The 27,553-nt window shown below is 38.5% G+C and overlaps 2 protein-coding genes, 1 long non-coding RNA gene and 1 other non-coding gene across 6 annotated transcripts in view; 2 read left to right on the top strand and 2 right to left on the bottom strand.

The window, feature by feature from the left end:
* The window catches only part of LOC122657903 (pre-rRNA-processing protein TSR1 homolog), a 28,932-nt gene extending 17,227 nt beyond the window's left edge, over positions 1–11,705 (bottom strand). The window contains exons 1-8 of one of the 2 annotated variants that reach the window (XM_043852701.1): positions 11,571–11,705; positions 11,349–11,425; positions 10,416–10,493; positions 8,878–9,009; positions 6,164–6,214; positions 5,918–6,061; positions 5,683–5,805; positions 5,389–5,466 (exon numbers count right to left, since the gene is read on the bottom strand). In XM_043852701.1, coding sequence (XP_043708636.1) covers positions 5,389–5,466; positions 5,683–5,805; positions 5,918–6,061; positions 6,164–6,214; positions 8,878–9,009; positions 10,416–10,493; positions 11,349–11,425; positions 11,571–11,661 — 774 coding nt within the window. In that variant the 5' untranslated portion in view covers positions 11,662–11,705. Of the gene's footprint in view, positions 1–5,388; positions 5,467–5,682; positions 5,806–5,917; positions 6,062–6,163; positions 6,215–8,877; positions 9,010–10,415; positions 10,494–11,348; positions 11,429–11,570 lie in introns of both variants that reach the window. The other variant, XM_043852702.1, reaches the window with a different exon arrangement.
* LOC122657912 overlaps positions 1–16,592 on the top strand; it is a 21,457-nt gene extending 4,865 nt beyond the window's left edge. The window contains exon 3 of the long non-coding RNA XR_006332390.1: positions 16,466–16,592. This is a non-coding gene — a long non-coding RNA (uncharacterized LOC122657912). The remainder of the gene's footprint in view (positions 1–16,465) is intronic.
* TRNAH-GUG lies at positions 14,958–15,029 on the top strand. Its single transcript has one exon. It is a non-coding gene; the product is annotated as a tRNA-His (tRNA).
* LOC122657905 (butanoate--CoA ligase AAE1-like) lies at positions 16,489–27,553 on the bottom strand. Of its 2 annotated transcripts, XM_043852704.1 has the most exons (3): positions 27,220–27,549; positions 20,844–20,873; positions 16,489–17,962 (listed from the first exon to the last, which is right to left on the bottom strand). In XM_043852704.1, exons 1-3 carry the CDS (start codon positions 27,511–27,513, stop codon positions 16,490–16,492), a joined length of 1,797 nt encoding a protein of 598 aa, XP_043708639.1. In that variant the 5' UTR covers positions 27,514–27,549; the 3' UTR covers position 16,489. The 2 variants fall into 2 exon arrangements, with proteins under 2 accessions (XP_043708639.1, XP_043708640.1); XM_043852705.1 differs by lacking the exons at positions 16,489–17,962; positions 20,844–20,873 and adding an exon at positions 24,542–25,997 and having other exon boundaries at positions 27,190–27,553.

Genomic DNA, 27,553 nt, shown 5'->3' with positions numbered 1-27,553 from the left:
GTCCTCTAAAGCACCAGAGGGAGAAAAGAAAAAAAACAAGAAATTCTAGAGATCTCTCCAGTTCTGACATTTTTTGTAGGCCAAAATCCAATTTCACATGCATTAATATAAAAGAATTGCATAAAACCATGGTTCTAAATCTCAGTCCCACAAGAAACCGAGACAAAACCTTGAACAGTATACACTATCAAACTTGGGTCAAAACCACAAGTACCATTTTATTTATGTGAAACTAATGCATGGATTGGATTCAAAATGTCAAAAATAGGCAGTACAGCAAAAATCAGGGCAAAAAAAAAAACTTTTGGGCCTCAAAACCAAGGCTTTGATTTGGCCTGGAGAAAGTACCAGGTTTCGGTTGAGATAGGGTCGAAACCTGGCATATCTAGGTTTCAAGGTTGGCTGAAACCGGCCTCGAAATCGAGATTTAGAACCTTGAATAAAACAATGTGAGAAAGTAGACTCCTTGCATTTCCAGTCCCCACCCTTGAATAGTTGCTCACCCCCGAGCAAATGAAAAATTGTCAAATCAATTATGTGAAACTCAAAAAAAGTGCTTTTTCTCCCTCAGAGACCACACAACCATGCAAAAAAAGGCAGCCTGGCCTAGAATTCTAATCTAAAGCACACCGATACTCAGGTCAAGCATATTAATTTTGGTTGTAAACCAGGCCAATCAAGAGAAGAAGCACAATGAGGAAGCTTGTCCTTGAATCGCATTCAGCTTTGGAGCAGTTGACACAGTTATTGGTTTATCTTTATCCACCTTTAAATGTTCTCACAGGTCAACATCCGTTGGATTAGGAGCCGGCTGATATCCTAGGAGCTCTTCCCACTATTTCTGAAACAAAAGCCTCACCTAATTGGCAAAATACCTCATTCCAAATTTCCAATCCGTTTGAAGGTCCTTCAACCAAATAGCATACACAGTGGTCTACGATCAGCTAGTGCACGAATCCAACACTTAGGTGGAGTAAAGCTTATCTACAAGCACCGTTGCTCAAGAGCGCGTGCAATAGTTTTTCAGCTTGTTCTGGCGCGCACCTTCCTCGAGTAGGGGTTTACTCTGCTGCTTGTATGTGTTGTTCCGGTGATCGTAGACCATCCTAGGGGCAGAAGGACTTTCTTCTTCACTTATGGATTTGCTTGGTTCCTTTCGAGGCGGAGCTTGCAGGGGTGTACCAGCTTTAGTGCCCGTACTTGGTGCTTTCTTCTTTCCAAAATAGTTGGGAAAACGCGTCTTTCTTTCCTTTCTTTTAGCTGAATTACTTGCTACGAACTAAATTAAGACGGGTCACTACTCACTCTCTCTCGGTGGTCGAGCTGATCATAGAGCACCGTTGCCCATTGCCTTGACTCTATTAGGTGTGCAGTAATTTGATTGTTGCATCGGAGTCGATTATCTTTTGTTTGTCATTGTCCGGCATGGACGGTATTAGAAGTTTCTCTATTCGTCGAGGAACGGCCTCTGGAAGGATTACTTTCTGCCGTCTATCTTTCCCTTCTCTCGCTTCTCTTAGCAAAGTAGGTTAAAGTCCTTGGCTTGAAAAAGTTGGGCTCAGCGGCTGTAGTCAGCCACTTACCTGTAGTTGTCAGCTCATTCTTGACAAATCCAATTGCGTGTTCATAATCTCAAGAAAAAGGATTCGAGCCTTTGCATGTCCGTCCCAAAAACTGATGCCTTGCCCCTTGCTATACTCCATATGGTCGGTCCCTAGGGAGAGGGTGAAGGTAGAAGCAGGGCTTGAAGAACAAGCTGTGGTAGTCATTGATTTCGTCGATAGGTCATTTTTTTTCTTTAACGTTAACTCTTGAACAGGGGGTCCTTTTTGTTTCCCTAATCGATAGGTCATTTTTTTTTCTTCCTTTTGCTTTTTTATCTTTATCTTTTCTAATTCATCCAATGAGGCTGCCTCTTTTTCATTTATATGTCCATTTTCTTTTCATCCTTTCTTCACTAATAATCCTCTCTCCATCACTATTTTTTTATCCATCCTCACTTTGTCCAACCCCTTCTGATTAGCTCTCATCTGTTTCGTCGTTTTCTTCCTCCTCTGAAGATCCGTCCAATAAAAAGGGCATACCCAATGCACGAGGCTCCCACCATTGCGGGGTCTGGGGAGGGTCATAATGTACGCAGCCTTATAATGTAGTCCTAGAATAGGAGATAATCCTACTAGGAGCCAGGTGAAATCAGGCTCTGATCGAGTCTGCTGTTTGGGGCAGATTTGGGGTTGTTTAGGGCAAATTTAGGGTTTAGGCTAGGGTTAGGGGTGAATGTGATATATGGTAATGATCAGCAGGTCTAGGGGGTTATTTTGATATAAAAATATTGGGATTTGGAACAATTTAAAATTCCTGCAGAATTAGGGTTAGGGTTTCGGGTTTTAGAAATTAAGAAAAATTACCAAAACTAGGGTTTTGAGTGGGATCTAAGGGCTGGGACTAAGGTCGAGTTTTCTAAACAGTAAGGGGAAGGTTCGACGGTAATATGGGCTGAATTGAATGGCTAATTAGGTCAGAACAGATTTTTTACTATTTAGGGTTTAGTGGAGATGAAGGGGAATTAGGGTTTAGCTATTGAAGATGAGGCAGCAGGCTAGGTCGAGTGGAGGGGTTGATGTAGTGATGCTATGTCTGAAGTTTGAAGGGATTTAACTGATAGGATATGGCTGGACTGAATTTAGAACACTAGGGTTTATGAAATTAAAACAGAAAATAAAGGGATCGAATGGGGAAGGAGAAGGAATGATAAAAAACAGAAATTAAACTCAAACTCACCACTGGAATCCACTGGCAGCAGCTTGAATGATGAAGGATGAAACCACCTTCAGAGAGAGATCCTCCCAGCCGTCATGGCGTAAGGAGTCGCAGGAATTCACCCACCCTTTCCACCTTGAAATCCACAAGGATGCACACTCAAAAGAGCAGAACAGCAGCAGCAGTCGGCCAGCAACAGGAAACAGTTTTTTTAAATTCAAATTTCAATGTGTGGGAGCCCTCCACGATTTACTATATTAATAAGATGGCTTTATGCCAAGTCCTAGTACAATTTAAAGTTTTTTCCTTCAAAAATCGTGGAAGGAAGAGATTTAATCTAACTTAACTAATTTAAAACAGTAAAAGACCTATTTAACCCTACTAACTTAAGTTAAAAGATATCTAACTTAAAATAACTAATTTAAAAGAAGATTCCATATTAGCCAATAGGATATAAGGACCTATTAACCAATAAGAACACTTCACTTAAATTAGACCAATTGAACCAATTGGGTGCAACCAATTCTAAACCGGTTCAATCTAAAAACAGGAAAATAAACTAAGTATTGGGCTAATCCCGTATGCAACCTATATACCCCTAGTTTAGGCTCATTAAAGTGGCCTAATACATAAAAAACCCTTGGGAACAAAGACCCAACATGTATATAACCCAACCCTAGGCCTATTTCTAAAGAAATAAACCCTATTTGGTGATGATTCTGCATCACCTTAACCCCACTTCGTGGATATGTTGCTTCCCGACTCGAACCCACGACCACTAGGTCACATGGAGCAACCTTACCATTGAGTCGTGGACGCCAAGGACTCCCCTACATAGGGGAAGCCTTCATTTTCTGCAAAACTTGTTTTACACCTTCAGTTTGTTCGACTTGCAAGTACACTAAACTAGCATTCAGAAGGGCTCGTCATAGTTCTATTTTGGGGTGTAACGTTGCGGTTGTTCCCTCGACTGACCACAAAAAACAATTTGCAGAGGCAACTTCCAATCATATCAATTTGGGTTTTTCTGCACCATATTAAGATCTGCCAATCCAGAATTGCCATCAAATCCTAGACTCCTCGAATACAATGGGATTTTACACCTGGTGAATCTTTCACTACTTTGCAAAAAAAAGGGGCCCCAAGGAGATTACTGTGTAGACCAATATCTACCAGTTGTACAGTGCTGTACATTTTCCTTTCATTCTGGTTTCTCTGGCTTTTGAGATACATGCCTTGTTTTAACTTGTTACTTTTCTAAACCACAAGATCTTGGCTGTTAAATTATCCCGCGGGGGGGGGGGGGCCAATGGTGTGGTAAAAAACTCACAAAAGAGGGACTTGTTGGGCCTCAGTTCTGTTGCAAACCACCTTTACCTCAATAATTTGCTTTACGCCCCACTTGTTTGTTCCACCTTGCATCCAGCAGTGTGGTGGTTCTATTTACCACCTCCTTTTCTTGTATAAATATTGTTTAAAAAAGAAAAAGAATAAGAAACAGATATTTAAAACCCCAGATAACTTGTACTTATGGAATTTATACTTTCCATTTTCAGCCTTCAACTATCGCACAAAAAATAACCAGATCCAGAAAAGACAAAGAAAAAGACTGAAATATGTTTATATTGGAAATAAAATGTCACAGTGTATTGCTCAAACAACACCAAAACCAACCACATTATATTATAGAAAAAGGAATTGCATACAAAGCCATCTGGAGCATAAATAATATGCATTCTGCTGCTTTCTTTTTTCTTTGGAAGCAAAGAAAAATGTATTCTTCTATATTATCCATATTATAAGAAAATATATGAAGACGTGTTTTCCCAAAAGTATTATTCAATTAGTCATTGTTCTTTTAACAAAGAAAAAAGTTGTGAAAACTAAACTATAACAGCTCACTAACATAGTTGTCAAGGTGGCGCCTAGGCGTCCAGGCAGGTTTCCTATGGAAGGACGGTCACCCACCTTTTCTAACTTAACAAGATGAGCGTCTTGGAAGGCCTAGGTCCCTGAGCGGTCCATTTTTTCCCTCTAAATAATGCTGTTTATAACATTTTTATTCGCTTCCGTATAAGTTTGTGTATAGGTGAGAAGCATGGGATCGTTTGTCACCCAAAAATATAAATAAAGAAATAAAGAAATCTCACTTCACTAGTTCACTTCTCTTGTTCTTCTCTTGTTAACTCACCATTTTTTTTTCTTCCTCTAAATAATGTTGTTTCAAACAAAATGTTGATGCTGTTGTAATGATCTAATGATGTTGCTAGATATAGTGGCCAATTAATGCACAGATTCAATCTGTATTGTTGATGCTGTAATGCTGCAAGCATAATTATGTTATTGCTATACTAGGTATTATAGATAAAAAAAAAGGCGTACCCAGTGCACAAGGCTCCCGCCAATGCGAGGTTTGGGGAGGGTCATACTCATAGTGTACGCAGCCTTAACCCCACTTTGCGGAGAGGCTGTTTCCAGAGACTCGAACCCATGAAGGAAAAAAAAAATACAAAGGGAGTCTAAGGTGCCTTGCCACCTAAGTGCTTAGGCGGCCCTCCAACGGCTTGGGTCGCTTAGGCGCCTTGGCAACTACACTCACTTAGAAACCTATAATAGCATAAAAGATACCTCTTGAGCCATAAGGAATGGTCGTTGGTTTCGCCAGTGAGGAACAGTGAGTCGTTGCTCTTTGAAAAGCCATAGAAACTGCAACAAGGATTAGAAAGGAAAACATTTAACACTGACTAGGATGTACAAGATGGAAAATGTCGAACAAGCAAAACATGTCAAATAAGAATATTAGACATCTCTGAAGAAATAGAAATTAATAATAAAATAAGCGAAACAGAGCTTTTCCAATTGCAGCAATAATAAACAACTAAGCCATTCACATGCCATATGTCTATGAGTCTATCACATTACCTTGTGCAACTCATCCTTTGTATCTGCCGGGTAAAACTTACAATCCTCAGGAAATTCACATGCAAGGCTAGACAAGCACATCTTCTTCAACTCTTGTTTCCTCTTAGGCTCCAAAGGTAGATCCTAGAAGCATTACAGAAAGCCGTTAACCTTCACAGTCATGATGAAATTCTCGGACAGGAGAACCAATTGGAGCTACCTTAACTATGCAAATAACAGGCTACTGAATACTCACACGGATCAATATAGCTGTACTTGGTAAACCAATAGCTCTAAAGACAGAAAGACATTGGCTTCCAAAAGAATCAACATGAAAAACTGACATGTCTTCTTCACATAAAGAGCTAGCTGATGTTACAAAAGCAATCAGGTCTGCAACCTACAATTTTGAAGCCACATTTGATGAGCCAAGACAACTCTGCACAAACCATTAGAGCTGGGAGAGAAAATCAATGCCCTGCTTCACTGAATGAATAAGTACCTTAGCCATTTCCATACATGTTAACAGGTCTCCATGCGGTGCTTTCAGGACCTTGCAAAAGAAATTTCTATAATTTAAGAATATGTTCAACTATACAAACCTAAATGGGATTAAATATAATTACAAGTTCTCCATCAAACAAAGATGACATGCTACATCATTCTGTACATTTAATATAACATTAACCAATTGCATGAAACAAGCTTCAATCATCTAATGGTTAAACAATATGGAGAAATAAGTCCCAGCAGGCAGGAAGTCCTGCCAAATTTTTTGATGTTTTAGTTAAGGAAATACTGAAATGCAATGTAAATACACTAATTTATTGTCAGTGAAAAGATAGGAGTTGTTATCTAGGAAAACTCTAAACATGACTTTCCCAAGTTTCCAACTGCCATACTACACTCCACAAATGACTGACTGGTCAAGTTAGAGTCAGCCATTTGTTTGAGTACCAAACAGAGCACCTATCTAACAACTAAACAAGCCAATTTTTTTCTGGAACAAGTAGGCAAGCCTCAACTAAGAAGTAACCGATTAATAGACATTACATTGATACAGGTGAGGCAGTCAAAATCAACAAGGAAAAGGTGTTCAACTTGGTAAAGGACCAAAAAAATGGTTCTGAGATGCATGGAATAAACAGTAAGATATTTGTACATATTTTTTACTATTTTAAATTAATTTCCGTCACATATTAGTGTAGATAATTCTATAAGTATTAGGGAGAGATCTATATATATAAAAACACACACGTGCGCACGCGACGCATCTCCGAAGACGACGACTACGGGTCCCATGACTGAGTGTGGGAGGTAAGAAAAACGTACAGATCTCCGCCGCGTTACATAGGAAGTTAGTATACAAAAAGGGAAACTAGTAACTGTCGCAAAGTTACAATTCATAGTTTACAAGAACACCTCAACAGTTACATTCATACCCTTTTAAACTCCAACCATGTTCATGTTCATTTTTAGTACATTGCTGCACTATTATATTTGGAATTTGTAATTCCATGTTGCAAGTTCACAAGTGCATTCATTTGTTACTATCTGTTTTCATTTCCAATTATTTCCAGCTATTAGAGAACATCAGGAAGGTTTGTATAACAGAATTATATTTGTTCTAGTTCTGTTAACAAAAACCAAAGAAACACGAATAGAAAACAAAACAGAGCAAAGATGACACAGAGATTTAACGTGGTTCACACACAAATACGATTTGCTACGTCCACGAGCGAAGCTGAGGATGATTCACTATGTAAATGGAAGAAGATTACAGTGAAGATCTCTCAAGAACACCAAAACGGCAGCAAGAACTCACCCAGAAACCCTAACTCGAAAATCCCCAAATCTCACTTGTTTCACTTGCTTACACAACAAGAAGGGTAAAACGTATAAATACGCCTTCAAGCAGGTCGATCCATCGGCCCAAGCCCTTCGCTACCATCACAGAACTCAGAAAAAATTCCCATACAGGTTGCCACCAAAAATGTCAAAGCGGGTCAATCTTCGAAACGGGTACAAGAATTCGAAACACACATAACAAGTTCATTGGATCCTAAGAACCCCTTTCTTTGATTATAACTTGTTCGAATGTTTTTATTACAAGAGCCTTACTGTGTGAACTCTTTTAGATCTGCCCAATAGACAAACTTCTTCAATATCAACAATAAATTCATTTCATTTATTACGTTGCTTTCTGGTTTAAAATTGAATGTTATTTTTATGTATGATATGTTCATGAAACCAGCCTGGTTGGCAGATCCATATTAGCCTACTCCCAATATCTTAAGATGTCACTGTCAAATTGATCTAATTCCCAGACACATCCACATTGTGAAAGATGTTCCACTAGAAATATTCTTGTTATTGCTTCGACTCATACTCCCCAAAAAGTGGATCCCGCTCTAATAGCTCCGAATAACCATCACCAATCCAATCCCCTGCCCTGCCCAAAAATAAAAATTAAAAACAAAAAATGTCAGCACCATTAAGCAAAAAGTTTCCTAATCCTAGAATTTTATGGCCTACAATTGTACAACTTCACTAGTTCCGTGTCACCAGCGACCCGGAGTTCGATTTTTTTTCTTCACTCTCCTTCCCAGGCTTCCACCAACTTCAGATGAACAAAGCATGCTACTACAGGATGGTTTGTTTTTTATTGGCTGATCCAGTGCAGAATGACCACACATTGTACCACAAAAGAACACCTAGCAGCTCTTGCATCCCAAGGACAATTGAAGGCAGCTCTACTAAAACTGAAGCAGTAACCTGACTTTAGGCCTAGGTTTTCTTTATCTTTCCGCTTTGATAGTGTTGTTACTGAAACACACAAAAACAATGCTACCAGTTAAGCCCGTCAAGACTTTATAACTGCCAGGAGAAGCTAAAGTTTTAGTGTTGAACTCAAAAATTGCTTTAACTTGGATCCCTAGAGAAGCCAACAAATTAACAGATGAGTTTACCCCCAACCAGACCCTTTAAGAACAGTGAACTGCATAACAGACCTTAGTTTCCAGTTTAACATATGGCACTTGTTTTCCTTTGATGGGTGTGTTCAGTAGTGTCTTCCTCTTTCTGTTTCTTTTTGATAAATTTATCATTACTAATTCTTTTTTTTTTTAATTTGACAATAGCAGATGATAATTACGCACAAATCAAAAATGCAAATCAATCAGTAGGAAGCAGAATAAATTCACAGAAATAACCTACCGTTGCTCTAAGTTTGTAATCGGGAGAAGCAACTGTGGCAGATGTGGCTTTTGTACCCTCTGGAGATAATAATGCCAAAATATCTTTTGCAAGTGCATCTAGGTTTACAGAAGCAGAAAGGCCAAATAGAACCTGTTGAAAACCAAAAAGTAAAATATGAAATCTCCTGTATTAAATAAATATAGAAATATATTCAACTAGGTCAATAACATAACATGTTAAACGCAGGGAAGCCTTCTGGAAGTGCCATTGTACAATTGTACAGCATGTCCATAAACAGGACAACAAGATAAAAAGACAATGATTTCATGGGGCATTGGTGCAACGGTAAGGTTGCTCCGTTGCGACCAAGTGGTCATCGGTTCGAGCCTCTGGAAACAGTCTCTCCGCATAGCGGGGGTAAGACTGCGTACATTATGACCCTCCCCAGACCCCGCAATGGCGGGAGCCTTATAGTTATATATATATATATAGAGAGAGAGAGAGAGAGAGAGAGAGAAAGAGAAATATTCTCTATCAGGACCACCCCCTTGCCCGAAAGCTTGTTTACCTAATATCACTTCCAAAATCAATTGAATAGCATATCTAGACTCTAGACCAAGAACAATAGACATCTTTATTTCTTTCCACACATATAGAACAATATTTGATCTTTCTTTGGTACTGACTATTGATAAAATTAGCTATTAACAACTTTAAATACGATTTTGGCATGACTTGGTGATCTCAACACTATTACATGGCAGGGAAGGGGCAGGGGCAGGGACAGGTGTCAGGATACATCACTGACACAAGGTGGAGCACTAATCAAAGCCCCAAAAAGAATTTTAGATCTCACAAGCAAACAACATTTCTTATTTGTAAAATTGATCTGATATCATATATCAATGTAAAAATTCAGTAACTTTTGTGGGAAGGGTGAAATTATTTGCATAAGTGTAACTAAGTTCTATCAATTTCCTTTACAAATTTTATTTAGCTTAAGGGTGCTCTAAAATTATTTTTACTTCATACAAATGAATTCTATAACTGTTAGGAAAGGAATCAATTTTTTTATGTGTATCTGTAACACAGTCATTGTGTTGGCTTTACATATTACATGTTCAGTCAGGGATAAGTTGAAATTAATAATTACATACTATAGAAAGAGATTCTGGTGTGCAGTGCAGCAGCAGCAGCAATAATAGTATGTGCACCTATGCTATATCGGTGTTAGAATGTATATCCACAAGTGAACCTAACAAGAACTGCCAAGTAACCCTACTTCCTAGCACCATCCAAGTTTTTTTCTTGCATTAAATATTTAATACCTTAAAGCAAGTAAACTATCTGACTTTAGCACATAGGGAAGGAATGTATGCGTGTGAGAGCCATGGGGAAAGAGAGAGAGAAAGAGAGTTTGTCATCATTTGATGTATATAATGAGCTCAAATCCAAAGTTTAATTGACCTTTAACAATGAGGTCAAACATTCAACCCAGTCTACACAAACAAATCAGATACAAAGTAATGTCTTCAAGTAAAACATTGAACACTCACAATAACACGAGGAGGGCTTGTGGAAGCACTTGAAGCCCTTTTCTCTTTCAAAAGGGCAGCCCGTTTCTGGTCCCGTACCTACAAACAAGTATGAACAGTTATAAGGCAAGACCTACAGCCAATTATATAAGCCCGTTTCTGGTCCCGTACCTACAAACAAGTATGAACAGTTACAAGGCAAGACCTACAGCCAATTATATAACAGTTCACATCAAATCCCCTTTCTTTTTCCTTCCATTTTTCCGGTATATAGAAAAGCATCGAGCATCCTTTTAAGGAAATTAAAAATAAAAAATATATATATGAGCAAGAGATCGCTGTCTGGTTGTGTAGCGCCTGCACCAGCGCGAGGCCAATAACAGCACAAGTAAGAGCATTTGACTGAATGAGATTTTGAAGTTCACTTGGGGCTGAGAGGTAATTGATCACGGTCAGTGTCTTGGCGCAGGAACCACTTCCTGCGACCACGTTCTTTTTCCCAAAATATATATGTAATAAGCTAACAGGTAATAACTAATAACATATGTCTTGCTTCCATAACTTTTTGAGAAAAAAAAGTGAAAATTCAAAATTCTCACAACCCTTTTAAACACGAAAACAATATGAAAATGGAAACACACAGGTGTTTTGATAGCAGAATATGTAATTCCACATAGTCGGCTAAAATATGTTACAGAGAAAGATATAAAGCCAACCATAGAAAATATTCATTACAGTTCAGGCCTTGTATACTACTTTACCCAATAAGAAACGTAGAAGTTCCAAGTAAAAGCAAAGCAACTATCACGGACTTTCGCTTTTAAAGGATTAAGTCGGTCACAAGGAGAGACTGACAGACAGACAGACAGTGAGAAAGAGAGAGAGGATGAAACAGATTGAGCTATATTATCAAAGGGGTGGGGGGGGGGGGGGCTATCGCTAAGTAATTCAAACCATTTTGTTCCGCTGAATCCGAGCAGCACGAGCTCCCTTTGTAACATTGCGATCCGGTTTTGAAATCCTGCTCTTATCTAAATCATCGCAACAAGAGAGAAAATAAATTAACATAACTTATGTAATAGATAAGGAAAAAGAACAACTCTTACGTCAATCAATCACTGATAGAAAGAAAGAAGTACAATTAAAAATTATTACTAAGAGAATCGATGGAATCACCAGTGCGAGAAGTTTTGTGAACTTGGCGAGACGCTTTCGAAGAGAAGCGGCTCTTGTGAGCCTTATTTATCTGAGGTCGGGGACCCGCCATGGGAGCTGAGGGAAGCAAGCAAGTGAAGTCGCAGAGAGAACACTATTTGCGCATGTTGAAGCAATATCGGGGAATGTTATGAATTAGGAAACCCTAATTCAGATAAGATATGGCGGGAAAGAAGCACCAGCTCGAAAACCCGAGTTCCAGAGTGAAGGTTTTCGATTTTTGACGCTGGTGTCGACTGTCGGCGACTGGAGTTTCTGATTGCATAGGAGAGGACTTGAGCCTTTCTGTACAACTCATTCCTAGGTTTCGCGGCAGTAACGAAAACGTATATTACTAAAATCTCCTTCTCTTCGTAAGTCATATGTCAAAATTGAACCAGTTATTCGATTGACGAACGGTTCGGATTGGTCAGATCGATCACGATCTTGTTGCTCTAAATCCGCCACATTAAGGCAACGTAGATCGCGAACCATAGCGGATCAAAAACGCGAATTCTGAAATTCCAAAAAGCATCCTGGTTTTCGGAAAATTATCCTCTCCGGTTCTCTGTCTAGTTGAGTTCCCTAGTGCCTCTAATAAGAGGGAGGTGGATCCCACCCAAGCAGTGTGTTCGGGTAGGGGATAAGGTGATCATTTTCGCTCCCCTATGAGAGGAACTGGACGAACTGTACCAGGCATGGAACCTAAGAGGACAAAGATCCCCCTAGTTTTCTGAATTCGTTCAGTAATTAAGCTGTTCAACGGTGGCCCCTCGTTGCCGTGCGTTCATTAATATCATAATCAACCCTAAGGGTGAATTGCAAATTGAAATCGAATCCAAACATTTAAGATCTGATAAATCATTTATAGCAAAATTAAAGATAACGTTTTTATCTGTTGTAGCTCGCCTTCTGAGAGCGAGTACGTTGCCTTTACCATGACAGATTTCCTAGGAAATTTCGGCTTTCCATGGGGGTGCAGTGGACATTTCACCTGTCCCTGTATCTGGGCACAGAGGCATTGTACCGCACACACCCAAGTAACGTTCTCTTTTCCCTTGATTTAGTTATTATTTTAAAAATGAAGTTATTCGGTTTTGAATCGTCAATCTTTTTTTTTCTTTTTTGTTGTAAGAAGTTTTGAATCGTCACATCTAAGATCAATTAAATCTATTAGAATCGGTATGCTATTGAACCCATTTTATATATTAAATCAAGGGAAAATGAACGCCAACCAGCTACACGTGAAATGACCAGTACACCCTTGGTCCTTTCCGCCTTTCCAGGGGGTGCATTGATCATTTTACGCACGAATGTGTCTGGGTGCAGATACACACCATGTTGCACAACCGGTTAGCGTTCTTTATCCCTTAAATTAATTTATAAAAATAAAAAAAAAATAATAATAATAATAATAAATTTTTATTAGTCTTTGTATTTTACTAGTGGAATTACATCGTATAAATTAATTTAAATTGTTTTTTTTAATTTCTTAAGTTTCAATTTGGGCTTAACGTGGTTCAAGCCCAACAGAATCATATATCTTTATGGGTCTATTAAATTATGTTGTTTTCCTAATTGGGCTCGGAACTATTAACTCAAACCGATAATTCGAACCAACAACGAAGTCAAATTCGGTAAAAACCATTTAACTCGAACCGTATAGAAACCATTTAGTAAATAGTTTTGATTTGGGATATTTGAACTGTTTTAATGTTCAATTCTGGTTTTTACCCTCCGGAACTTAAACTGAACTGGAATCAAACCGGTAAATCGAAATCAAACTGATTAACATCCTTAATCGGCTCTAATTTACATTTGATGGACCAACCTTCCCCGTTGATACTCGATGTCAAAACAATGGGGGAGGGGGTTAACCATGTGAACTCTTAACTCAAAACTAAAGGGTGTAAATTTTGTTATATTCGATTTTTAATTGATAAACCGTTGATTCTAAACTATTTAAAACTACTAAACAGAACAAAACTAAAACTAAATGAACCGAATAAGTAAACCGTCACATCGAACAAAATCGATTATGAACCAGGCAAATGAATAACCAAACCGATTAATCTAACTATGAACCATATAACAAATAATCATCAATACTCGAAACCGAAACAATAATAAACTGTATAATTGGAATCAATTACAAAACAATTTAGTAAAACCATAGTCGGTTTCACTTTTGGAACTTGAAACCAATTAATAATCAGTTTGATTTTGGTTTCCACACGAATCAAATAGTTTAAACCTGAACCGAACCGATTAACACTCTTACACAACAAATACTCTAACTCTCTCTTACACATTGCATCCCCTCTCTCATCGTAAGTTTTTTGTTTTGGTAAAAGTTTTTTTATTATATGAGGAACAAACTCTCATCGTAAGTCTTTTCTTAATCGTCATAGTAGTTGATTAAAATAAGAACACTGAAAAAACAATGTTTTTGATAAGGATTTATTTTATTTTATTTTTTAAATAGTGTATAACTTGAACGGAAGTTGTAAGAAACAGGGCCAAATATTTCAAGAATGTAAAAAAAATGAAAAGAGGCAATACATGTTTTAAATGTTAATATAGAACCAAAACAATGACAATATACACACGTAATTTGATAAATAATTACCCCTTTTTATGTTTACACATATTCTATGTATGTCCATGCATATTTACTAGTACTCTAGACATTACTGTGCACTCTTTTAACTCTAAGTGGAAACAAACTGTTCAAACTAAAATAAAAAAATAAAAAAATAAAAAAATGATGGCTGAGATTTATCATTATGACTTTCGAAAATGTCATCTTACATTATTACATGGATAATTATCTACCCTTATTATGTTATTGAATTGTTACTATTATTATTATTGTGATTATCGAGACAAATGTAATTAATGACAAAAAGTTTTATCAGATAATTGCCAAGGAAAGGAACAACTTGACCATCCACCTAGTTGTGCCATATGGAAGGTTGACGTAATAATTTCGACAATTGGATAGTTAAGGAATGATCTAGATTGGCTAACTCTTTTGTCCAACACTAAAAGAAAAACAAAAATCATTTATAGACTAAAACTTGACATGTGAGTAAAAAAATTGCAACCCAAGCTAACTTGTCACGTGGCAAATATTTAACCCATCTGAAAAAACCTTCCTAAGTTGGCCATCAAGAAAACCTCCAATGAAATGCTAACAAAAACCTTTGGGAGCCTTTGTTAAGCTAAAATTGTGTTCGATCTTTCCAAGTATACGTGTAATTAATTAGAAGTCATGGGAGTGTGAGACAACGTTGAGCTCTGCATCTGGAGAGCTTGTGAGGAATAAAATTTAGTCATTATATTAATAATGAAATCATGTGGCATCTTGTGGCTGTAGTTTAGTGGTGAGAATTCCACGTTGTGGCCGTGGAGACCTGGGCTCGAATCCCAGCAGCCACACTGTAAATTTTTTTTTTTTTTACTCAGGTGCATTGTGAGTATGTTGTCCACCTTTCCTGGGTGGGGAGGGCTTTATTGACTTTATACAATAAATTGACGATGATCCAAGAATCAAGATGGGTGAGTGAAGGAAAACTTTTCTCGTTATTATAGAATATTGCTTACACACATTTTTTGAGTGAACATACTTGAGGCTGGACATTAGATCCTCCTAAAGGGAAGCTTATAGGCAGAGAGAGTACTAAGATAAGAAAGAGGAGGGGGGTTGGGGAAAGAGAGGAATTGGACTCGACTTCATTGGTTGTTATGAAAACTTGATCGTGGCGGAAATTTGTTATGCATTAATCGGCGCTCGTACAAAATCAAAGCATGTAATTAAGACAAACACGGGAAAGTAAGCATGATTGCCTACATCCACAGAGAAATCACATAGGGCTCACTTCACACCTCACACGGGAAAATTACAACTCACACACACACACCTCACCAATAACACTATACATGGGACTCACTCAACAAGAAATCTCTCTCACAAATCACCAAATTAGAAGAAATACAAAGAGATAATATACCCAAAAGAGTTCTTATAAGTATAACCCAACCCAACTCAAGAACACCTCTCAAAGCTCTGTTGAGATTTATAGCTCTCGATGCTGTGTCTTGAACTCATCCCCCTTCCCCTATTTATAGATCATCGGAGTGGAGAAAATATCAAATGTGCACACCATGGTTGGTGGTTAGGGGCACGGTAAGTGTTGAACAATACGTAGATGGAGGAAGGTAAAAGAGGTAGTAGGAGAGAATACCACTCAATTACATGTACTCAATTACACCTTATTCCAACTAAATAAGTTCAGCTACACGGATGATTTTGTTTCACTATTCAATAATAACAACTATAGTAATTATAATAGTAACAAAAAATCTTCTTGTAACAAAAGTTGGTGAAAAAGAAGCTCTGTGCGTATATTCCTAAATTGCAGAGGTTTGCAAGACGGGTGTAATCACAAACATGTAGCAGCTCCAGCGTAAAATTCAACTAGAGCACCTTTTCTGTAATAAAGAGCAAGATATCAAGTCTTACTTTTTTACCTTTTTAGTGTAACACACCTCTGTTTTTTCCAATGAGGGTACAACTTTTCAGTTCATCACTTTTGGTTACAAAAAGATACACCCTAATAATAAATATGGTAATCACATGAACTATATTTAGATTGAGTATGAAAACAAGATGCACCCAAGTAATAATATGGTAATCACATGAATTATATTTGGGCTGAGCTCATGCGACCGAAACTGCAAGACATTGGTCTAGCTGGTCACTTACAAATGGGGACAAACCCCGGCCATGTGATCTAACCACTTCAACCACAGTAAGCAAATCTTAAGAAAGTTCATTCTCTAGCATTTTAAGAATAGTGTTAATTGAATGGGAGACATTCTCAATACAAATTAAAGCTTTAAAGTTTGCCTTTGCTCCCTTTAAAGAGGCTTCCCATAGCCTTTGCCTTGTTTCTGAGGACAAACTTCTGTGTCTTCCCAGTCGAAGTCTTTGGGAGATCCTCAAAGACCACAGTTCGAGGAGCCATATAATGAGGCAAGCGATCCCGACAAAACTCAATGATCTGCTCAGCAGTGGCATTCATACCTTCCTTCAACTTTACAAAGGCACAAGGTGTTTCTCCCCAATGATCATCAGGCCGACCTACAACAGCAGCCTCAAGAATTGCTGGATGACTGAACAGCACCGCTTCCACCTCAATTGTGCTTATATTCTCTCCACCAGAAATGATAATGTCCTTTGACCGGTCCTTTACCTCTATGTAACCATCAACATGTTTAATAGCCAGATCCCCAGTTCGAAACCATCCACCACTGAAAGCTTCCTGTGTTGCTTTCAAGTCCTTGAAGTACCCATTCATCACTGTGTTTCCTCTAAACATTACCTCACCCATGGTCTTTGCATCAGGTGGTACACTTTTCATGGTGACTGGATCTTTTATGTCAACCTCTTCCATTGCATTATGATGCAGGCCTTGACGTGACTTCAACTTTGCACGCTGATCGGCAGGCAATGAATCCCACTCAGGCTTCCATGTACAAATTGTACCCGGACCATATGTTTCTGTCAGGCCATATGAATGTAAAATATTAAAACCAAGTTCCTCCATCTTGAATAAGACATGTGGAGGTGGGGCTGCACCACCAGTCATTACCTCCACCTTGCAGGGTAGGGGCCTTCGGTCACTGGCTGGGGCATTGACAATCATGTTCAACACAGTTGGTGCACCAGACATGTTCGTCACCTTGTGAAGAGCAATACTATCAAATATTCCCTTTGGAGAGACATTTCTCAGGCAGACATTTGTGCCACCCTGAAGTGCCACCCCCCAAGTGAGGCACCATCCATTGCAGTGGAACATGGGAACAGTCCATAGATAAACGAGCATGGGACTCATATTATTAAGAAGAACAGCTGCAAATGAATTAATGTAGGCACCTCTATGGCTGTAAACAACTCCTTTAGGGCTTGATGTTGTGCCAGAAGTATAATTTAAACTAATTGGATCCCATTCATCTTTGGGCCATCTGATTTTGAAATCAGGTTGTCCCATGGCTAGTAGATTCTCATATTCCAAGTAAACTGAACCAGAGGTTATCGTGCTAATGGCAGGTTGCGGTTTATTGCTTTCTGGGATTAGGACCAGGAGGGGTGGCTTGGTTGTTGTCTTGGACAGAAGCTCAAGTGCGCCACGTGCAACTTCAAGAAACTGGTAGTCTACAAAGATTATTTTTGATTCCGAATGTCTCAATATCACAGATACCATGGCAGAATCATGTCGTACGTTAAGTGTACAGAGGACTGCCCCAGCCATTGGCACACCAAAGTGTAGCTCATACATTGCTGGGATATTCGGAGCTAATACAGCAACCTGCTCAATAATACAATTTTAATGGGGGCAAGCATCAATTAAATAGGAGTGAGAAACTCGTAAGATAAGTACAAACTTAAACTTAAAAAGAAAAATGGTTCTATTACCATCAAACAATATATTTTAGTCATAAACAAGAACGCTGGTGCTTGAAAAAGAAATGATTCAGCCAATTCATCCAAATATTTTTACCTTGTTTGAGTGCTTTGAGAGTGGAATCAAACATTAAAGTGCCAAAATGAAATGATTTGCATGATTCAGTTTGGTGAAGCAATAGTCAAACAGAACCTTACTTAAATAACCATTCATGTTCCAGTTCCGAGCATTAGAAAACCTACACTTTAACTTCTTTATGAAAAAAATAAATTTGCACGATATTATGAATTCTTTTTAAGCAGAAAAAAACCATTGGAATGAATCAAGAGATCAATTTGAAAATTAAAAAATTCTGGTTGCTTTGAGTGTTACAAGAAAAATGTGTTTCTCCTCTTTGCCACCCAGATTTCCATCTTCCTATGTACTGGTAACCAGTTAAGAAGAATCCATAATTTGTGCCTTCTCTTTCTAATGTTAAAGAAAAAGAAATTGACTAGGGGTGGAAATTAAGAAGCAAATTGTGGGAACTCAATCAATTTGCCCACGACTTCGCTTAAATCACTCCTGGAACGATGTTAAATAAAAAATAAAAAAAGTTGAGGGGCGTCAGTCTTTTATTTTTTCATGCAGTACGAAATATTACCACAAGATCAATAATGTCCGAATGGCTGAAAAAACATCAAGGGCAATTAAAGTTATTCTATGACAAGAGAAATGCCAGAGAGAGCCTCTACGAGTGGTCTGTATTAAACCACTTGTTGAATAGTGCAAAAAATAAAAAGGCAGCGAAGGCATCATATTATTTACTTTAACGCGGTACCAAATCATGGCACAAGATCAACAATGTCTGGACAGATGAAAATCCTGATGGAAAATCAAGGGAACTTTGTACCTACAGCCATGTTGCAACAACAGTCCCTCCCAGTGGATTTCATTCATAACCCCCTGCTGGGGCTTAGGACAACTATGAGCTACTGTAGCATATTTTAAGGTTCTCAGTTCTGAATGGAGGAATGCGCATTGTTGGCAAAATATGTGTATGGCAAAGATCAACACAGGAGAAGTTCATTTATAGTTCATTTTCAAGAGTTGATAATACCAGAAAAAAGCTCATATGGTCTTAATGTAATTCTATACTTAAGTTCCTGTACTTGTAATTTTTTGAACATATAAATTATATACAATATAAATGAATAAAAAAAAGGAATATCTGTTCTATATCTACCTTGCAGGTTAAATGCAAGGAAAATAAGAGGCTGGTTTTTTCCCCCCATACCTTCAGACTGAAGAAGGGAACCCGCCCCCTCCCCCAAACCCAAAAGAGATAAAAAAAAGGAGAAGAGACCTGCATACGGATATTATTATGTATATCATATATGAGTCAAATAACCATGAGCATGGACCCGTGCAGACCAGTGTTTTGAAGGGTCATCCATGATGCCGAGCACTGTGCCTGATCCATCCCAATTGCCTATCATCTCTATCATTTGAGGGGGTTTATTTGGACCGCTCTTTTTCCTCTTTTCTATTCAGCAGGATGGCATTGGGACAGCACCCAAGACATCAGATGCTGACCACAACCATGTTTTTAACAATTTTTTCTGTTTTAAATTATATACAATATAAATGAATAAAAAAGGAATATCTGTTCTATATCTACCTTGCAGGTTAAATGCAAGGAAAATAAGAGGCTGGTTTTTTCCCCCATACCTTCAGACTGAAGAAGGAACCCGCCCTCCCCAAACCCAAAAGAGATAAAAAAAGGAGAAGAGACCTGCATACGGATATTATTATGTATATCATATATGAGTCAAATAACCATGAGCATGGACCCGTGCAGACCAGTGTTTTGAAGGGTCATCCATGATGCCGAGCACTGTGCCTGATCCATCCCAATTGCCTATCATCTCTATCATTTGAGGGGGGTTTATTTGGACCGCTCTTTTTTCCTCTTTTCTATTCAGCAGGATGGCATTGGGACAGCACCCAAGACATCAGATGCTGACCACAACCATTTTTTTCTGTCATTCTGTTTTTAACAATTATATCCCCTTATCTAAGGTTAGGGACACCTTACTAATTTGATCAACAAGGACTATTCTATTCTTGCAAATTCTCCTAAATTGATGTAACCAAGAAATTTGATCATTTTTTTTTTTTTTTTGTTTGTAAAGTAGCAGAGTTATTACATGTTCCTCTTTCATCACTAGGTGATTCATGTTAAAAAATAATCTCTGTTGTTGGAGAAGAAAACTAGACATCTAATTAAATCCTTTATTTCACTGAAGAACAACAGAAGCAATGACTGTTGCTGGGCAAACTGAGATCAACACATTAGAAACAATTAAGCTGTAGGAGTATCAAATAATTAAATAAGTACAAATATTTAAAAAAAAAAAAAAAAAAAAGGCATGCCAAATCACCAATTTCTTATGCTATAATCCAATTTATATGAAGTTATGCACTATATTTTAAAAAGAAAAAATCAAAATGAAACTAATCCAAAAATAAAAAATAAAAAAATCCAAACTGATGAGAACAAAGAAACCCTCAGTGACAATAACGCAGTGAGGCTAACCAAAGAATTAAGAAAAAAAAAAAAGCCATAATGCATATCTTAAAACATTGGAGAGAAGTAGACATCAAATTCAAAGAATTAAGGGGGAAAAAAAGGGCGTGAGAAGAAAATAAATCATAGAAGTAAATAAAATCCCAGAATAACGAAACAGAAGGAAATTATTAATGAAAGAAAAAATGGTGAATAAAAAAGATTTCAACAACTTACGACGTCGAAAGGAGAAATTCCCATCTGGGTAAGAGCAGAAGCAAGTCTAAGGCACCGTTCTCGCGTTTCTCCCCATGTATATTTGATATCACCAGAGACAATCGATACCCTGTCTCTGAAAACACAGGCTGACCTCTCTAGGAAGCTTATGGGAGACAAAGGAACGTAATTCGCAGAGCATCGAACAAGGCCTTCCATCGATCTGACGGGCTCTAACTGCGTCTCCGGAAGGACTTGGAGCAAATAAAAAGAAAAGAAAAACGAGTATGCTTTGTTAAGATTTCCAGCGAAAGAGACGAGAGGAGAGCTTTATTATCTTCTGTTGTTGTTCGTTTTAAATTAACTAAAACATATCTTACCCAAAAAAAAAAATTAATTACAAAATATCTTCGGGATTATCCGTTACTTACCAAAAGACTGCAACGAGTGTGGCTTCAAGCTTCATTTCGACGATCTCGTGAAGGGTTTCATCTATAGCATCGTCATTGGTTGTTTTCGCCAAAAACGACGAAATTAGGCCAAAAAAAAAAGGACAAGTGTCACAGTCTCTGGTCTGGAGTGATCGGTTTTAGGAATCGGTATCAGATCTCAATGATCGGTGCCCCGATCGATAATGATTCGGATTGTTATGTATCGGTCTGGATCGGATTGGTTTCACCTCCAGCGCATCCTTGAGCTGGAGATCGTCCAGCACGGCAGCAAGCATCGATATGTGGCCAGGGTGTCAAATGGCGTGGATCGAGTTGGAATTGAGGAGTGAAATCCTTCTCTCCATCGCATGCACCATGCTCATGATCAACTGTGCTTCATCAATCCACGTCGTTCGAATGGCACCAAGGCCATTTGTGGCCTTCGGCTGCTGTGCTGGATGATCTCCATCTTCGGGTGCGCTGGAAAGGCACTGGACTGGTATGGATCAGACAAGATTTACTATTTGTCTTTTAATTAGAAAGATTTTTTTTTTTCTAACACTTTGCCTATACTGATCCACCAATATGGGATCGGCCAAGAATCCAGAATCTGACTCGAGGACTGTCGATATCAATCCGGATGAAACGATTCCCCCGGTCCACTTTGGATCTCTAAAACCATGACGCTGGAGGGAAGTGGGAGATTTGGATAGCGATTGGATTACATCGGATCGGATCTGTTTTGTACTTTTCCCAGTGTTTTTTTATGGAGAAAAAGAAGTGCATGATGTTCCAATTAATGCAGATTACAACCTGCCATCATAATTTCTCATCCTCTTATGCCTGTGTGGGGTCGCACGCTGGCCCGCACAACTGCCTGGCAGCAGAGAATCCAAATTACTTATATAATATGAGATGTGAGATCCATGCTGATATTCTTGTTCTCATTATAATTGAAGCTATCGTAGTTGCATTCTCTTACATTAAAAAACAAAGGGGTTACATGTAAATGCTCTCATCAGACAAAAACATAAAAAATTGGTTGCATACATGTAATGCTAACCATGCTTTTTTCAAGCATATTTTGTTGGGATGTGTAATAGGAGAAGGACCTACATGATTGTGGGCCTGTGATGGTGAGAGTGATTGACTTATTCTCTCTAGTTTTTTGTCACTTCCTTCCTTCTCTCTTCCTAGATAAATATTTTAAGGGAGAGAGTAAGAATTTATCTCACATATCTCTTCAAGATTTTTATTAAAAGAAGAAGAGAGTTTTTGTATAGAGTCCAGCTGTTGTTCAGATGGAATCCACTTTGTGGGACTCACATGGATGGATTCCATCTGAACAGTTGAGAGTCGTTCTCATACATTCACGTACATGAACGTGAATCCAACTCTTTGTATATGACTATCATCCTCATCGAATGGTTTGTAGGCATAGTCGTGCATAAAACCTTTTATCTTTGAAAAACAAAAAACAAAAAAATATAGAGGCCAGTCGTGCAACCTCCTTTTCACTTGTAGTGAACATGAACGTTGAGTATAATTAAATCTTGGATACTGTTTAGTTCATCATGTGATTGACCACAGAAAGATGCAGTATATATGAATAGTGAAGCTCGATCATATAGAGAGGTTTTTTGTTTTGGGTTAAATTTTTTTTTTTTTTTGTTAATAGCTAGTATAGAGAGATGTGTGCATAGAGGGTGTGATGCACAAAAACGACAAAAATGGTGCACACAAAATTGTAATGCACTCAAAGTGATGACCGTGTTTTCTTTGTCAAAATAATAAGAAAAGATGCAATGCAATTCTTTCAATGTCACCTCCTCATTGAGATGAAAATATTTTGTTTATGTGAATGTACTTTGTAAGGTGAGAATTATCTTATTGTCTAAGAAAGAGGTTTTTTTCCCCCTTGGTGTTTGCTAGCTTCTATCATTGATTAGAGATGATTTTAACCCCAATATTGGTATTTCAATTGTTTTAGTTGCATTCAATTCTCCAGGGAATGCAATTTTCAATTTTGAATTTGAAAAAGCTTCTCATCTATTTCATAGTTTCAGTGAAATTTACTTTTTTATTTTACTGAAATAAGGTGCAAAAATCAAATCAAATAATTTCTGAAATAGAAATCATACCAAATATGGCCTAAGGGTTGATTTGGTATGATTTCAATTTCAATTTTGGATTGATTTCATGAAATAGTCAAAAAGATTTTTGGACAAGAAATTTTATTTCACTGCACATTGGGAATTTACCTGGATTAGTCAGGTCTCATGTTTTTCCCCCTTTTACATTGGAAGGATTTTCTATGTTAAAATCAGTGCGCCCTTTTGTGGTTGATTTGATTTATTTGCATCATGTATGGTTGGAAAACTAGGTTTTGACTCGGGTGAGTCATCCAACCAAGTAAAAAACTTGTGAGACTTGATCATTGTGTAGACTCTACCAATATAAAAAGGGGCGGGGGCGGGGAAGAACGCTACCCGGTCAAGTGGCTTGCATGGCTCTTATGCCTAGACACAAAAGTCCCCTATGGAAAGACGGAAATCTCGCCCAGGACACATAAATATGTATAAGTTAGTAAAAATAGAAAAAAAAATTGAGAGAAGTAATGAGAAGGGAAAGAATGGAAACTTAAATAGCTCTACTTGGTCGCATAGGTTGTGTGGTTCCTGCACCCAGATACAGGAGCACACGAAAAGACTGTTCAGCCACAGTGACATCTAAAATTCCTTCCAAACCATTGCCTCTATCACTCTCATTGGCCCCTCGGACTGGTTCAGGGGCTACACGATAGTTAGGAAACTAATTCCACTATCCTTATCCAATTAGTTTCCTTCCAAACCATTGCCTCTATCACTCTCACTATGGAGTTTCCTTTTAGACAATCACCATTAAAAACTAGCTTAAAGCCTTACACAGTGAAGAGGCAATAAGAAATCACAGGGTCCCATATAGCATTTCTCAGCGGTTGATTAGGAGTGAAGTGAATTTATTTTCATTGGAAAATAGAATGAAATGAAGTAAATGGACGTGAGTGCGTTTAGCCAAATCTGAAGCAAAACCAAAAAAATATTCTACATTACTCAAGTGACTACTCTCCATTTTCTGCTGAAATACACTTAGTTGGAGACTAACATGTTTTTCTTATCACTTTACATCAAATTTTCTTCAAACCTGATGGTCTTGAGTCCTGATCCCAATTGGAAAGTGCCTTCAGTATTTTTCTTGTCATTTCACTTTACCAATGAAATTGCTTACACTTTCACTTCTTAAGGCATGTTGTGGTTTAAATTTGTTGTTATTCTTTCCTTCTAAAAAGGCTTCCCATGGCTTTCGCTTTCTGCCGAAGAACATACTTTTGTGTCTTTCCAGTTGCTGTTTTTGGCAGATCTTCAAATACAACAGTTCGCGGAGCCATGAAAGCTGGCAACCGTTCCCGGCAAAAGTGGATAATCTCTTCGGCATTCACATTAGTTCCATCCTTCAACTTCACAAAGGCACAAGGTGTCTCCCCCCAATGATCATCAGGGCGTCCAACTACTGCAGCTTCTAGCACTGCTGGATGACTAAATAGTACTGATTCAACCTCAATGGTGCTTATATTCTCTCCACCAGAAATGATGATGTCTTTAGACCTGTCCTTCACTTCTATGTAACCATCAGCATGTTTCACGCCAAGGTCTCCTGTTCTAAACCATCCACCATTAAAAGCTTCTTGTGTGGCTCTTGGATCTTTATAGTACCCACTCATCACAGTGTTACCTCTGAACATCACTTCCCCCATAGTTTTTCCATCAGGAGGCACACTCTTCATGGTGACTGGCTCTCTTATGTCAACCTCCTCCATCCCAAGATGGTGCAGTCCTTGGCGGGATTTGATCTTTGCCCGCTCATGTAGGGGTAAAGAATCCCACTCAGGTTTCCATGTACATAGAGTAGCTGGTCCATAAGTTTCTGTCAGGCCATACAAGTGAGATACATTGAAACCAAGTTCTTCCATATTGGATAGGACCTGTGGAGGTGGTGCTGAACCACCAGTCATTACTTCCACCTTGTGCGGAAGTGGCCTCCGTTGATTGACTGGGGCGTTCACAATCATGTTCAAGACAGTAGGTGCACCACCCATGTGTGTCACCTTGTGAACAGAAATGCTGTCAAATATGCCCTGAGCAGAGACTTTTCTGAGGCATATGTTAGTGCCACCTTGTGCTGCTAAGCCCCAAGTGAGGCACCATCCATTGCAATGGAACATAGGCACAGTCCATAGGTAAATGGGCATCATGCCCATACCATGAAGAAGTACTGTTGAAAGCGTATTGAGGTAGGTGCCCCTGTGGTTGTAAACAACTCCTTTGGGGCTTGATGTAGTACCTGATGTATAATTTAATGTAATTGGATCCCACTCATTGTTTGGTCGTATGATATCAAATTCGGGTTGGCCACTAGCAAGGAGACCTTCATATTCCAAGTCCTCAGAAGTGACACCTTGAGAATCAAGAATAAGGACCAAGAGGGGTTGCTTTGCTGTTGTTTTGGAGAGAAGATCAAGTGCTACATGAGCAACTTCGAGAAACTGGTAGTCTACAAAAATAATCTTAGCCTCAGAATGTCTTAGTAGGGCCGATATTGTAGCTGAGTCATGCCTTGTGTTGAGTGTACAAAGAACTGCCCCTGCCATTGGGACACCAAAATGCAGCTCGTACATCGCTGGGATGTTTGAGGCTAGTACAGCAACCTGCACAGATAATTCATAAAGTAATAAGAGAGAGACAGAGATTGCAAGAAGATCTGTGGCATAAAAACAAAGTGAAACAAGGAATTTCTGATAAAACTATTCCGGTGCTAATATTTATGTACTGAAAACTGTGATGCAATTTTTTTGAAAGACCAAAAGGGGGGTGGGGGATGGGGGGAGGAGAGGAAACATTTCAGCAAGCACATTCAAGGACTTGCTTAACCAATGCACTTTGGAAGGGAAATTAGAGTTGCATATGCTAGAAACCTTGTTATAAACCAAGCTAAAGATTCTCATAGAATTTTGCATGATTGTCTTTGAGGAGGTCGTGCTTGGCGCGTTGGTCAAGTGCTCACTTGCTAAACGCTTGGTCACGGGTTCAAGTCCTGGAAACAGCCTCTCTGGAAACAGGGGTAAGGCTGCGTATATTTGACCTTCCCCAAACTCTGGTAAACGTGGGAACCTTGTGCACTGGGTATGCCTTTTTTTTTTTTTTTTTTTTTTTGGGTCTTTGAGGAAGCCCTGGCTATGATCATTGAGGTCTCCCGATACAGAGTAGCTATATATATTATTATGCCTTTCACTTTGGCACACTTCACAGCACTACAACGGTATCCTACAAAAGCTCCTTTTATTCTACAATATCAAAACTGGGCATAAGAAAACGAAGATAAAAGGGACAACATATGAAGGAAATCTTTTATCACTTAAAACTGAAATCCTTCCAGAGATGTAAAGTCTTTCATTATCATTATGAATTAGTAGACAAAGTGAATACTGCAAAATCAGCCTTGCAAGGAGTTAACTATGATATTTGGATATGATCCACAAGAAGAATAAAAGGCAAAGAAGAAGAAGAAGATAAAGTTATGTTTCAGATTAATATAGCCAAATCAGTAATTTTATATGATATCTTATCTGTTCTTCTTTAATTAACTTATTAGGCCTAAGCAAAGGATTTGAATCCTAAGGTCCAAGAAGCTATTTCGTTTCCCATTCCAGTGAAGAATTGAATCATTAGAATCCACTTCAACAGTAAAACCCATCAGAAAGCAAAAGACACAAGGGGGAAAAAGGGAGAATATTTCGAAGGCAAATTAAACAAGAAGTGAATATTTGAATCGCATCAGAAATTAATGATTATCACGTAAGTGAATTGCATCCGAAATTAATGAATCTCTCAAGAACTTACGATATCGCCGCGGGAAATTCCCTTCTGGATGAGAGCAGAAGCAAGTCGAAGGCATCGTTCTAGAGTTTCTCCCCACGTATATTTGACAGTACCATAAACAACAGAGGTTCTATCTCTGTAAACCCGAGCGGCTCGTTCCAAGAAACTGATCGGAGACAGAGGAACATAATTAGCGGAGCATTGCTCGAGACCCTCTTTTGATTTCAAAGACTCTCCCTTGCCGTTCTCCGAAATATGCAGAAGCTGATATCTCTGGAGCAAACATCGACGCGATCTCAAAAGCGAGATAAACCGAAATGGAAAGGATTTCGACAAAAAATTCATATTGGCCGGAGAGAGACAGGGAAGAGATTCCTGGTCAGAT

This window comes from Telopea speciosissima, chromosome 4 (assembly GCF_018873765.1).
Source record: "Telopea speciosissima isolate NSW1024214 ecotype Mountain lineage chromosome 4, Tspe_v1, whole genome shotgun sequence".
Taxonomy (NCBI): domain Eukaryota; kingdom Viridiplantae; phylum Streptophyta; class Magnoliopsida; order Proteales; family Proteaceae; genus Telopea; species Telopea speciosissima.
Note: the sequence above shows the minus strand (reverse complement) of the source record. Positions and strands in the feature narration are given on the sequence as shown.